The sequence below is a fragment of the Microtus pennsylvanicus genome, chromosome 20, assembly GCF_037038515.1.
Source record: "Microtus pennsylvanicus isolate mMicPen1 chromosome 20, mMicPen1.hap1, whole genome shotgun sequence".
Taxonomy (NCBI): domain Eukaryota; kingdom Metazoa; phylum Chordata; class Mammalia; order Rodentia; family Cricetidae; genus Microtus; species Microtus pennsylvanicus.
In genome coordinates, this window is record NC_134598.1 from 34,459,724 (window position 1) to 34,472,738 (window position 13,015).

General features: G+C 46.4%; 1 protein-coding gene across 1 annotated transcript in view; it reads left to right on the top strand.

Annotated features, from left to right (window-relative positions):
- The window catches only part of Utp20 (UTP20 small subunit processome component), an 82,046-nt gene extending 70,827 nt beyond the window's left edge, over positions 1-11,219 (top strand). Inside the window, exons 49-62 of the mRNA XM_075954385.1 lie at positions 1,844-2,014; positions 2,164-2,295; positions 2,998-3,108; positions 3,322-3,401; positions 3,678-3,747; positions 3,846-4,028; positions 4,736-4,867; positions 5,393-5,525; positions 6,082-6,269; positions 6,827-6,898; positions 8,331-8,612; positions 9,179-9,305; positions 10,620-10,765; positions 10,913-11,219. Of these exons, the coding sequence (XP_075810500.1) occupies positions 1,844-2,014; positions 2,164-2,295; positions 2,998-3,108; positions 3,322-3,401; positions 3,678-3,747; positions 3,846-4,028; positions 4,736-4,867; positions 5,393-5,525; positions 6,082-6,269; positions 6,827-6,898; positions 8,331-8,612; positions 9,179-9,305; positions 10,620-10,765; positions 10,913-11,068 (1,983 nt within the window). The 3' untranslated portion in view covers positions 11,069-11,219. The remainder of the gene's footprint in view (positions 1-1,843; positions 2,015-2,163; positions 2,296-2,997; positions 3,109-3,321; positions 3,402-3,677; positions 3,748-3,845; positions 4,029-4,735; positions 4,868-5,392; positions 5,526-6,081; positions 6,270-6,826; positions 6,899-8,330; positions 8,613-9,178; positions 9,306-10,619; positions 10,766-10,912) is intronic.
- Positions 11,220-13,015: the final 1,796 nt, after the last annotated feature.

Below are 13,015 nucleotides of genomic sequence, written 5' to 3' on the forward strand. Positions count from 1 at the left end.
TTTGTGCACGGTAAACAAGTGCTGCACCGCTTAGATTTGTACCCAGCCCAAGGCCGATTTTCATGAGGAAGCTGGGGCTGGCAGCTAGTCCTGACCTGTCTGTGGGACTCTGGAGCCCCCACCTCTCCACAGTCACACAGGCCATCACTTAAAGTCTCAGATTGAAGCTCAGGACTTTCAGATGATGAATGACTAAGGTTTTTGTTTTGTTTTTTGTTTGTTTGGGTTTTTTTTTTTTTGTTTTTTTGTTTTTTGTTTTTTGGTTTTGTTTTTTTTTTTTTGGTTTTTTGAGACAGGGTTTCTCTGTGTAGCTTTGGAACCTGTCATGGAACTCACTCTGTAGACCAGGCAGGCTGGCCTTGAACTCATAGGAAAACACCTGCCTCTGCCTCCCGAGTGCTGGAATTAAAGGTGTGCGCTGCCACCACTGTCCAGTGACCAGGCTCTTTCTTTCTCTTCATAATCCAGCCCAGTGAGGGTGCCAGGGTACTAGAAGGGGATATGTCAGATATTGCAGTGCTTTCTCACCCCTGTGAATTTAGGAATTCTGTCTGTAAGCACGGAGTACCAACACCCTTTCTCCATCCTTGTTCTTCTCTATATTAAATGGTACTTGTTCTTACACCTAATTTTGAGCCAGTTCTTCTTAACACAGAAGTTGTATGTGTATTTATTTTGGGGGGTTGAAACAGACTCATAACTGTTTAGCCCAGGCTGGCCTCAAACTCAAGATCTCCCTGCCTTGGCCTCCCAAGTGGTGAGATTAGAGGCTTGTGCGCCATGGCTATCTTTGTATTTATAATGCCCACAATGTACTGGTAATGTAGATCCATGGCAAAACAGTTACCTAGCATGGGAGGGCCCTGGATTTGGTCATGTCAGCATCCCACTGGCCTCTCAGGCAGTGGCCGGAAGGGCTCTCTGGTCCTGCAGCCTCACTCTGCTCTGCCATGGCCTCTATATATAGTTTTAAACTAAGTCTCTGTCGTTCTATTTACCCACAAAAAACTGGAGGACAGATAAGGGGGTGAAAACTGCCAGGTTAGAGAAGCCGAGAAGCAGCCAGTTGACCTTGCTTTTTGGCCAGAGATCCAGCAAGAAACACATCTCTTCACTCGTCCCATAACCAAAAAGGAAGCCCAAATTCAAGTTCTGGCTCTTTCCTTCCTGTGTGTCTTCTCTGTCCAGATTGCTGGCGTCTCTATGGCCAATTCTGGTCAGCTAGTTGTTAGCCCCGCCCCCTGATTCAAGGTAAACTTAACAGTCTCATGGTATCACCGTGAGATCCAACTTCCTACAACAAAGGTAGCAGTGGTGGTAGCGGCTTTAAGGATACCCAGGGTGGCTGTAGATAGAACACAAACTTGGTAAAGATGGCTACACTGTATTGTCATTCTAGAAACTAGAAAACTATTGCAAGTTAATTTTTCTTAAGTCCTGAAGTTGTCCCGTCTACCCAAATCCTTAGGAACTTGGTAAGTGAGCACCTTTGTTTCTGCTCAGGCTCTGCCTTCACTTGCCAGGATATGGGGGTCATTTCTTGACTTGGGGCTGGAAAGATGGCTCAGCAGTTAAGAGCACTGCTCTTGCAGAGGACCTAGGTCTATCCCTGAACCCACGTGACTCACAACCAGCTGTAACTCCAGCTCCAGAGGATCTGATGGGCTTTTCATTTATACACATAACATAAATAAATCTAAAAAGCCGTTTTTGTAAAGAGTGAGAAGCTTTTATTCTGTGGCTCATTCTCCCACCATGGGCTCAGCACAGTCTGATAGATAGTCCCTCACCTCCACTTGCCCGTGTCCCGAATCATCCATAGCTCTGCATTCTGTTTTCTCAGGTGATCACGGGCGCTTTGCAGTGCCTGATCTGGGTCTTGCGGTTCCCTCTGCCTTCCATAGAAACAAAAGCAGGACAGCTGACCAAGCACCTTTTCCTCTTGCTGAAGAACTATGCAAGACTGGGGGCTGCCCGGGGCCAGAACTTCCACCTGGTAGTGAATTGTTTCAAGGTGAGAGAAACAGTCGCCCTTAGTGAGCCAGGACTGGGTCCACATCCCATCCGTCAGTCAGATTTGTTTCCTAGGTGTCGTTGAGGCCTTCTCATTTCCTTAGACCTCACTTTGGGGGGCTGCTGCTGACTCACTCTTGTGACTTACAGTGTGTGACCATCGTGGTCAAGAAAGTCAAGTCCTGCCAGATAAGTGAGAAACAGCTTCAGGTTCTCCTGGCGTACGCTGAGGAAGACATTTATGACACCACAAGACAGGCCACTGCCTTTGGTCTTCTCAAGGTACGGTGTTGCCAGATGTTGGCTTGGGGCGTTTATGTATGCGCATCAAATCCTGAGAATAATATGGAGCATACTACTTGAACTTCTGAAGTTAAAGAATTGATAAAAGTTATTGTGATTTTCATAGGTGTAAGCTAATAGAGCATTTTTAAAAAGAATTATTTGTTACGTATATGGGTATTTTGTCTGCATGTATGTGTGCACACCAGACAAGAGCATTGGATCCCATGAGACCACAGTTATTGGCGGTTGTGCTGGGAATTAATCTTAGACCTCTGGAAGAACAGCCAGTGCTCTTAACCTCTGAGCCATCTCTCCTGCCCCTAACATAGTATTGAAACATGAGGTCTACAGTGACCTTTTCAAAGGGGCTGGGGATTTGTCTCAGTGATAAGACATTTCCTTAGGTTGGAAAGCCCCTGGGTTCAATCCCTGGCATTGCATGCATGCATACATACACATGTGTGTACTTACATACATACCCAAGCCTGCAGAGCTCTGGACAGAATCATGTGTTCTAGTTTATCATATTGGAGGATCTTTTTGCTGTTGTGCTTATTGATCAACCCTTGTAAGTCTGTACTTTTTCTTTTGGTTATTGTCATTGTGACTGAAAGCTGCCTGTGACTGCTTTAACATCGGGCCTACCTATTATATCCATCGGTGGATGAAATTTGTTTGTCTTTTCACTTAATGTTTTAGGCTATTTTATCAAGAAAATTACTGGTCCCAGAAATTGATGACATCATGCGGAAAGTATCCAGCTTGGCAATTTCTGCGCAGAACGAGCCTGCCAGGGTCCAGTGCAGACAGGTGTGTAGAGAGAACTAATTACCATAGTAAGGGTTGGGCCACACCTGCTAGCCTTGCTGTTACAGTTAGAGGGCATCCTCTGGATTCTGAAGACTGCTTTGTACGATGCTGTTGCTGTGTTCTGAGACTCAAGCTTCGAGGGCAGGAGGGCAGCAATCCTGAGGATTGCTGGGTAAACTGAAATCTGGATAATCAGCTGTGTTTCATTCTTAGGTTTTTCTGAAATACATTCTTGACTATCCCCTCGGTGATAAATTGAGACCAAACTTGGAATTCCTGCTTGCTCAACTGAAGTAAGTGCAGACACAGGAACAGAGGGGTGTGCTTCCTCTTCCCTTTAATGTGCTGCCTGTCTGGCCAGGACGGCCTGAGCGTGCTGGCAGTTTCTCTGCACTCTTGCTCTTGGCGCCCCTGATGCTTCTGTGCAAGGTTTAGCTCTATGGTCTGTGAAGTCATTGGCCTTGGGAGAATGGGGTAGTTCCCAGTTCTTCAAGAAATAAGTGACAAGCTGCTGTTTTAATTTGAAAGTAATCACGAGATACTGAGTCCACCTAATGTTCTCACCCTAGTTATGAACATGAAACTGGAAGAGAATCCGCCTTGGAAATGATTGCCTATCTCTTTGACACCTTCCCTCAGGTACTGTTTACCCGGGACCCCGGAAGCTCTGGCTCTCACTGTTAGGTATCCATTGCTGTCCCATCCCGGCGGTCTCACCAGTGCCTGTTCTCCCGTAGGGCCTGCTCCATGACAACTGCGGGATGTTCTTCATCCCTCTTTGCCTGATGATGGTGAACGATGGCTCTGCCATGTGCAAGAGGATGGCTTCCATGGCCATCAAATCCCTGCTCGGCAAGGTCAGCCTCGAGAAGAGGGACTGGCTCTTCGGTCTGGTCACCTCCTGGTTTGGAGCGAAAAAGGTCAGTGTTGCTTTTGGTCACGTGTTAGCTTTTGTGCATAGTTTACACCAGAACACATGCTAGGGGCACTGTTGACACAGCCTGTCCCAGACAGCCTTGTTGGTGTGTCGTCACGTAGATAGTATGCTCCCAGTCTCCTGGAGCCTAAGAAGCTGCAGAGAGAGACAGAAAAACCAGCTGTGCGCAAAACCATTAATATTAACCAGACTCGGCCCCCAGTGCACGAATGCCCTGGTTCTGCGCTGCTGTGTTCTGCAGTTTCCAGAACACAGAGCTCACATCCTTCCCATCAACACTCACCGTCGCTGCTGGCCGTCTTCTAAGGACTTCAGCTATGATTTCATTTATTTTCTTCTCTTGTTTGAAAACTATAGTTTCATCCATGCTTGGTTTCGTTGATCCTCCACCCACTCTGGCCCCCATCTGACTTGGACCTTCGCACCCTAGCAGCTCCCCCTTTCCCTCTTACATGAAGTTACTATGTTATCCTCCTGTCCCTCCCTTACCCTCCTTTCCGTCTCTCACGGGCCAGCCCTTTTCTAGTTCCCTGCTGTCCACACCTGCTCACCCCCAGGTAAATAGACATACGTGAAGCCAGGACCTGCATAGAAGGGATGGCGTGCTGTTTCTCTCTTACTGACTCTGCTGTTGACACTGCCTGCCTTCTTTCTGTAATTCTGCATCTTGCTGTGCTTTGTTCTGGGTAGCGATTAAACCGACAGCTAGCTGCCCTGGCCTGTGGCTTATTCGTGGAGAGTGAAGGAGTTGATTTCGAGAGAAGGCTTGGAACTCTTCTTCCTGTGATTGAAAAGGAGGTGGATCCTGAGAACTTTAAAGACGTAAGTGATTTGCTAGGTACTAGAACTTGGGAAGAGTTTACGAAAGCACTCGGTTGCGTTGCTAATGCTACATTGAAATGCGGTTTTCTTAAGGAAAAAACAAGAATCCAGTGCAGCTGGAGCTTTTGAAAATGGGGCCTAGGGGTTAAGGGTGTATTTCATTGAAAGAGTGCTTACCAGCATGCCCAGGACCCCAGCACCACCAAAACAAGCAAGGGCAGCGTGCTGTGCTGATGCACAGTGAGACGCTGTCTCTGAAGTAAAGTAAGCGGCCTTCCCTGTATGTGAAGATCGGAGGCGCTCAGGGCGTCTTACCACGGGTACAATTGGCAGTACCCAAAAACAGTTTTGGTTATTATCACAAGTGGAGGGTGGACTTGCAGTGGTGTCATTGGTAAGTGGCTGGGGGGATAATCTCCGTTGCCGTGGTTAGGAAACCTGCTAGAGACAGACATGCTGCGGAGCGCATGTACTGGGTGCTTCCAGGCCATTCCGTTAACTGGCACGCGCTCATCCTGTGTTTAGATCATAGAGGAGATGGAGGAAAAAGCTGCAGATCGCCTGCTGTTTGGTTTTCTCACGCTGATAAGCAAACTCGTCAAGGAATGTAACATTATTCACTTCACCAAGCCCTCCGAGACATTGAATAAAATCTGGAGTAAGTATTTTATTTAACAATGCAGTAACTGTGATAAAATTATTGGAAATACTTGAAATCTGAGCAAGAACAGTACAGAAAGTAAATGTAAGTTCATAAGGAAAAAACAAAGGAGCCCATCAGATTATTACACTGGAAAGTTATTTTTTGAGGGGTATTTTTTTCTCACTAGTACATTTCATTTATGAAACAAAAATTGGGAGTCAGTTTTGGAAAGGCAAATGTTGCAGAAATCCGGGTGCTATGTGATTTACTTCATACAGAGCTGCTACCAGCTCCTCCTTCCTTCTTCCCCTGCGCTCCCCCAGCTCTGCTAAGATGTGGTTTATAGGGGGCTGGGTTTCATGTATTCCTTCAGCAACAGTCAGTAGGCAGAGTCAGTTTTAGAATTCTTTCCTGTGTTGTGTCTCCATAACTTCTGTTGTCTGGAAAACAGGGCAGTTATTTTCCTCTTTGGCTCCTCAGTCCCAGCACGTAAGATGCCTACGCGCATCATGTTTGCCGCCAGGGACTCGGAAAAGCGCGAGGCAGCTGAGAATGCACGTTGCTCTTTCAGGTCACGTACACGCGCACCTCAGACATCCGCACAACTGGGTGTGGCTCACGGCCGCCCAGATTTTTGGGTTGCTCTTTGCATCTTGTCAACCGGAAGAGCTCGTTCAAAAATGGAAGAGCAAAAAGGCCAAAAAAAAGCCCACGGAGCCTGTAGCAGTCAGGTTCCTAACAAGTGACCTTGACCAAAAGGTACCCTTGTGTGTGTGGTGGGGGGGGGGGGGGGGGGGGGAGTTGCTTTGTTTTAAGACTGAGTCTCACTATGTAGCCCTGGTTAGCCTAAAATCAGGCTGACCTGAAATTTACCAAGATCCTTCTGTCCTGTCCTCCCAAGTCCCAAGACTTGTGTTCCTCCATGCCTGGCTTGGGTTTTGGTGTTGTTGCCTTGTATGTTTTGTTCGTCAGGTAAAGTTTCCCTAAACCCTTGTCCTTCCCTTCTGACCCGTGTGAGATGTTTCCTCTGGTTTATGGTTATCCCCTGGGCTGGCCCGTGGGTGGGAGAAACGCCAGCCGGCAACTTGCTGCACACTAAGAGTTTTGAGGAGTGTTGTTTGGTTTTGGGACACGGTCTCACTGTGTGACCTAAAGTTGTTCTGGAACTCACTGTGTCTCCCAGACTGGCCTTAAATTGCCCGCACTCCTCTGGCTTCAGCCTCCTGGTGTGCTCGGGTTTCAGGTGTGTCCACACTCCCAGCTGCTTTAACAGCCAACAATGTTGTCTGTCTGCTCATGTCCCCTTCTTCTCATAGATGAAGAGTATCTCTCTGGCTTCCTGCCACCAGCTGCATTCCAAATTCTTAGACGAGACCCTGGGAGAACAGGTAAGAGTGTGGACTCGTGTGAGAGAAGCAGCCAGCTGGTCTCCTGACAGACTAAGAATAAATACGCTTACATTTTTACATTTGTTATTTGCTTTCTTTCTTTTTGTGGGGTGAGGGGTTTCTAGACATAGACAGGGTTTCTCTGTGCAACAGCTCTGACTGTCCTAGAACTAGCTCTGTAAACCAGACTGATCTCAAATTCCGAGATCCCCCAGTCTCTACCTCCAGCATGCTGGGATTAAGAGTGTATACCGCCACCACCCAGCTGTTATTTGATTTCTTTTGCTATCAACGAACTTTAATATTTGGTAAAATGTAACGATCCACTCCAGGATGTGTCGTTGTACATCCATGTCTTGTTGACTCTGGGGCAGTATTGGAATAACTTGGCCTTATCACCATTCCCAGTGAGGATGATAGGGAAGGAAGTTGCTGAACTTAGAATACCAGTTCTGCTCTGTGGCTGAAGCTTTAAAGCAGTTGATGGATGGGTTAAGTACTCTAGAAAAGCTTGGTATTGAATCTCCTTACCATATCCCTGGAGGTTAAAGAGAAAGATTGACCTAAAAACTGGCTGTCCCTAAGGCAGGTGGGCAGATCAGCGAGCCTTAGTGAGGCTAGCCAGTCTAGCCCCAGGACCCCAAAAGATCCTGTCTCAAAAAGCAAGGTGGGCAGCTCCTGAAGAACAAGATTGTCGTCAGCAAAAGAAAAATAAATGAATGAACTGGCCACTGGCCGACCCTAAAGCAGATAACACTGTCCATCATTAAAATAGTTCCTGTACTTCCATTAGATGACATGCGCTGTACAGGTACAGCTCATGCCTGTGGTCCTGTTGGGAGACTGAGGTGAAAGGCGGCATCAGTGTGAGGCCAGCCAGGTCTGCAGAGCAAGTTCCAGGACAACCAGGGCTCTTGCACAGAGAAACCCTGTCTTTAGCATGCTTTACATATGGCCGGGTCAGGGAAGGAGTAGAGATCCGTTCAGTGGGTGGTGAGATGGAGTACTTGGCATTGAAGGCTAAGGACTGTTGAATCCTGGCTGACCGCTAGTGACATTTTATATTGGTGTAACTGTAACTGTTTCTCTCCTGGTACCAACACCTCAGAGGGATCTTTACAGTTGAATGTGGATTCAGTGAATCAGTGCGTATTATTTCTGCATAATTAGGTTCAGAGAATTAGTGCAAGATAAAATGGCAATGCTTCTTCGATGGGAAAATGTTTTACTTCTGTGACTTTAAAGACAGAACTAAGCAAAATGACAACAGTTACAGGAGAATGAATTTGGGTACTGTATGGGAGGACTTAACGTAAAGCAGCCATGGGGTAATGGCGCTGTGCCCACCATTCTGTCCCCTGCGTGTTAGGTTAGGACTCAGCACGCCTTGCTCGTCTCCAGATCTAACCTCCTCCCCTCTCCCTTCTTTAAGGTTGTTAAGAACTTACTGTTCATAGCAAAAGTCTTGTATTTACTGGAACCTGATTCTGGGAACAAGCAAGGAGAGTTGAAAGACTTGGAAGAACAGGACGCGCTAGAAGATGCTCTGGCCACAGAGGTGGCAGAAGACGAGGCTGGTGCAGACGGAAGGACGGAGTTGGACGGGGAAGAGAAGGAAGAGCCCAGCAAGCCGGCCACGCTGCTGTGGCTGATCCAGAAGCTGGCCCGGACGGCTAAGCTGGAAGCTGCTTATACTCCTAGAAACCCCTTAAAGGTGCCGCAGGCGATTAAAGTCTCTGTTGTTCGTGTGTTTTGTTGTTGCTGTCTGAAACAGGGCCTCAGCTCAGCCAGGGAGGCTTGGATTAACAGAGACCTGTCTGCCTCTCTCCCAGACGCTAGCCTCTTGGTTTTTGACACAGATTTGGTTTTGGAGTTTTGTTTTTTTGTTTTTTTCGTTTTTAGAGACAGGGTTTCTTGACACAGGCTCTAACCCATTTACCTGGTGCTTGTTTTGTATCTCAGGCTGGTCTGAAACTTGTCCTTACTGTAGCAATCCTCCTGCCTTCGCCTCCCAAGTGCTAGATTTATTATAGGAGTAAGTTACAACATCCAATATTTTCTTAGTGAGTTTTGATTTGGGGTGTTTGTTTTGGGGCTTGGGGTTTCTTGTTGAATGTGTATATGTTATTGGTGAGACTTTTGGATCCTTGGGACTTTGTATTTTGAACCTAAAATTGCAACAATGTCTGTCTCAAAAAAGAGTGAGCTGGGCTTTTCAGCTGAACACTGTTGGTGTGACTGAGTGAGCAGAGACAGTTCAAGCAAGATTTCTTCTTTCAGAGAACCTGCATCTTTAAGTTTCTCGGTGCAGTAGCTGTGGACCTTGGAGTAGACCGGGTCCAGCCCTACCTTCCAGAGATCATCGCACCTCTGTTTCGGGAACTCAACAGCACCTACTCGGAGCAAGGTACCCTGCTGCCTGTCCTTTTGCACACTGGGACCCCTTCCTTCCTGTCTTCCTTCCTACTACAGTTTAAGGAAGAAAACATTTAATGACAAACATATTTTTCATTTATTCAATGAACCTTCTGTATGCTTCCAATCATGGCAAAAAGCGGGTGTCATCGGGTGTGACTTGTGAGGCAGGTGGAACTTGATAACTTTAAGGCCAACCAGGACTACACAGTGAAACGCTGTCTGAAAGGGGTGAGAAAATGTTTGGCTTCTATAGAATGATGACTCTACCCTCGGAGGCAGCTTCTAAGGTATTCCTAAACCTCGCAGTGGACAGGTGGTGCTGCGTGCTGTAATCCCAGCACGCTGGAAGCTCCCAGAGGAAGAGAGTTCTCTCAAAAAACTAAATAAATAAGACAAATGGAGCAGATTTGGTGTTAGATTTGAAACGAAGTGGTTCTGTTAGATTTGGTATTAGATTCCCAAGTTTTCATATCTTGCTTATTCACAAATACCTCACAATTTAATGTTTTTTTAATTTCTGGCTTAAGTAAGTATAGAGCAACAGTCTGTGATTTCATAGAGACCTTAGCAGTTGGTCCTGAGGTTGGTGTTTCTAATGCTCTAGTAAGTCACTTTCAGAGGAGCCTGGGGTTGTTGTGTTTTGTTTTTAGCCAGGGTTTCTCTATGTATCCTTGACTGTCCTGGAACTCGCTCTGTAGACCACGCTGGCTCCGAACTCACAGAGACCCACCTGCCTCTGCCTCCAGAGTGTTGGCAAACGTTTGTCCTTGTCACCACCCAATGAGGCGCCTTCAGCTGTTCAGCCTCATTCATCTTTAGCTCGCTGTACTTCGTGATAAAGTGGTATTCTTTAGTGCCTCGTGTATTTGACACTAAATACAGTCCAGTCTGTGGGTCAGGCCCTCGGATACATCTTAATGGATTCCCATGTATTTAAGACAATGCAACTGTGTGGCTGAGTTGCATTTTAGAAAGAGAAAGGGAGGATGGGAGAGAGAGCACGGCTAGGCTCTGACCTGTGCGCTGGAGGCTGGAGAAACATGCTGCCTTAACGTCTTCTGCATCTGCAGAGCTGCACAGGCTCACAGAGGAAACCCAGCAGCCAGGTTCCTGTTGAGAGCTGGGCCTCCTAGAGTCTGGTCTCCTCTTGCGTTCTGGCTAAGGGGGACTCTACAGGTGCCAAACCCTCCCACCTCAGAGCTCGGGGGCCGTGGATTTGTGTTGAGTGATAACAGTCATGATGCCACGGGAGTTGAAATGTTTTGACGTGTGACTGCCTCTCATCTTTCTTCTGTGTGATTAGATCCTCTGCTGAAGAATCTATCCCAGGAAATCATAGAATTACTCAGAAAGCTGGTTGGGCTCGAGAGCTTCTCGCTGGCCTTTGCCTCTGTCCAGAAGCAGGCTAGTGAGAAGAGGGCGCTCCGGAAGAAGAGGAAGGCCGTGGAAGTGAGTGCTGTGTGCTGTGCACGCGTGTGCTGCTGTTCCCTGGGGGAGGAGGAGGAGGGTTTTCATTAGTGGCATCTTGTGCATTTGCTTTGGGTTCTTTTAACATGTACCTTAAAAGTAATGCACGATCTCTGCTTTCTCTTCAAGTTTGTAACCAATCCTGATATTGCTGCCAAGAAAAAGTTGAAGAAACATAAAAATAAAAGTGAAGCAAAGAAAAGAAAGATTGAGTTCCTGCGCCCAGGCTATAAGGCCAAGAGACAGAAATCCCACAGCCTGAGAGATTTGGCGATCATGGAGTGAGATCTCCCTGTGCGCAGAGCAGTAATTCACGCGGTCTCTGGGGTGGAAACCTGAACTTCCAGCCTTCCTCTACTGGACTGAATTAGACTTCAGAAGGTAGGCATGGCTGTAATCTCTGCTCCTGGACGGCTAAGGCAGGATTGCTTCAGGTTTGAGGCCCACCTGAACTACACAGTGAGTTTCAGGCCAGTGGACTAATGAAAACAGGACTCAACCAAAAGAAAACAAGTTAAAGCTTGGCATAGATTTGTAATTATATTTTAATGCAATCATGTTTGTATTTTTTTTAATTAAAATGTTTAATATGATACTCCTGTATCTTCATTGTCTAAAAAGTGTATACTAAATGACATGGTTTTAAACCTAGCTTTTTCAGAAGAAGATCATTTAACACAGGAAAAAGCTGGTGTGGTGGCATTCACCTTTAATCCCAGGAGTCTGGAGGTAGAAGCAATTGGATCTGTGAGTTTGAGAACATAGACCCTACCTCAAAATATATATTTATGTATATTATATATTTTAAAAATTATATTTAAGTATAAAAAGGAGATATTAGGAATAAGTAGAACGAAGTATTGGTAATAACATCAGAAAGCATTGAGAAGTCTGTGAACAGATACAGCCATGCTAATGGATTCAGTATCATAAAGTGCTGTTTTCCCAGATTGATCCCTCTACTGACTACATATGGGAGCAAAACCCAAAAATATATGGCCCTGTGTAATACAGGATAAAGAGAATGAGCCCAGTGTTCAAAGACAGTGAGTCTGGAGAAGGAACATGATTCGAACCCGCAGTGTGTGGTTACAGGTCTTAGGTTGTACTAGCAACACTCCTAAGATTTGGAGGTCCGGGTTTCCATATTTGGCTTGTGTGCAAATGCCTCGGCTTCAACAAGAAACACAATTACCATTTGCTTTCACAGACACTTTCCCAAGGGATTCTAAGGTTGACTGCCTCTCTGGAGTGACTCATTCTTGAAGGAAACTGGTTTCAGTTGTTCAGCCATCACCTCCTCACCACACTCAACGTTGAAGCAACACTCTTCAGTGCCCAGTGCATTTGGCAAACAGAACCCATCCTGTGCGTTGGGTACCTGGCGTACATCTTAATTCTGATCCTACCTCTGAGATCCAAAATTGTTCCTATATTACAGATGCAGTGGACTCAGCAAATAACTAAGAAATTGTGGAATGTAGATAGAACCAAAATGCAAAACACTCCCTTTACTAAGCTTCTTGCACACACAAGTGCACGCATGCGGGCACACACAAACTGCCAAGCTCCTTAGACAGGTTGGTGTGCACACAAACACACTCTCTAGTATTCAGATTTACTTGGTAAATGTCAACACTGGAGCTTGGGATTTATTCTAGCCTCTGTGATGCTCCATCAGATTGAGGTGGTGGGGGCTAGGTGCCAGGTGGCCTGTGTCTGCCACACCCTATTTTTCCAGTGTTCCAGAATCATAGGGGAGTAAACCCAGTAACTCAGTGTAAATAAATTACTCTCTTGTCATTTTCCAGCTCTGTGCCATAGACCGGAAGGAAACTAAAGTATAAACTGCAGTGAGTGCCTCTTGCCTACCTGACAGCGGTGTATCTTATTGCGGCTTCTGCGTGTGAGGGATGCGCTTGTCTGTGTGTGCAGATGTGAAGGTCAGATCTCTCCATCTTGTAGGCTGAGATAAAGGTCTCAGGGCTGGACCTTGCCATGTCACTAGACCAGCCCCCAACACTGAGGTTAAAGACATGCCTGGCTTTTTACATTCTTGCTGGGTATCAAACAATGACCCTCATGCTTGCACCATAACCTCCCCAGCCTCAAGTATGAATATATTCCAATGGAAGGGAATGTCCACATATATGGGTACCAAAATGCATATAAAAACAAAAGCCCTGTCCATCAAAAGTGTACTCATTTGTCCTGGGAATAATTGTGCCTGGA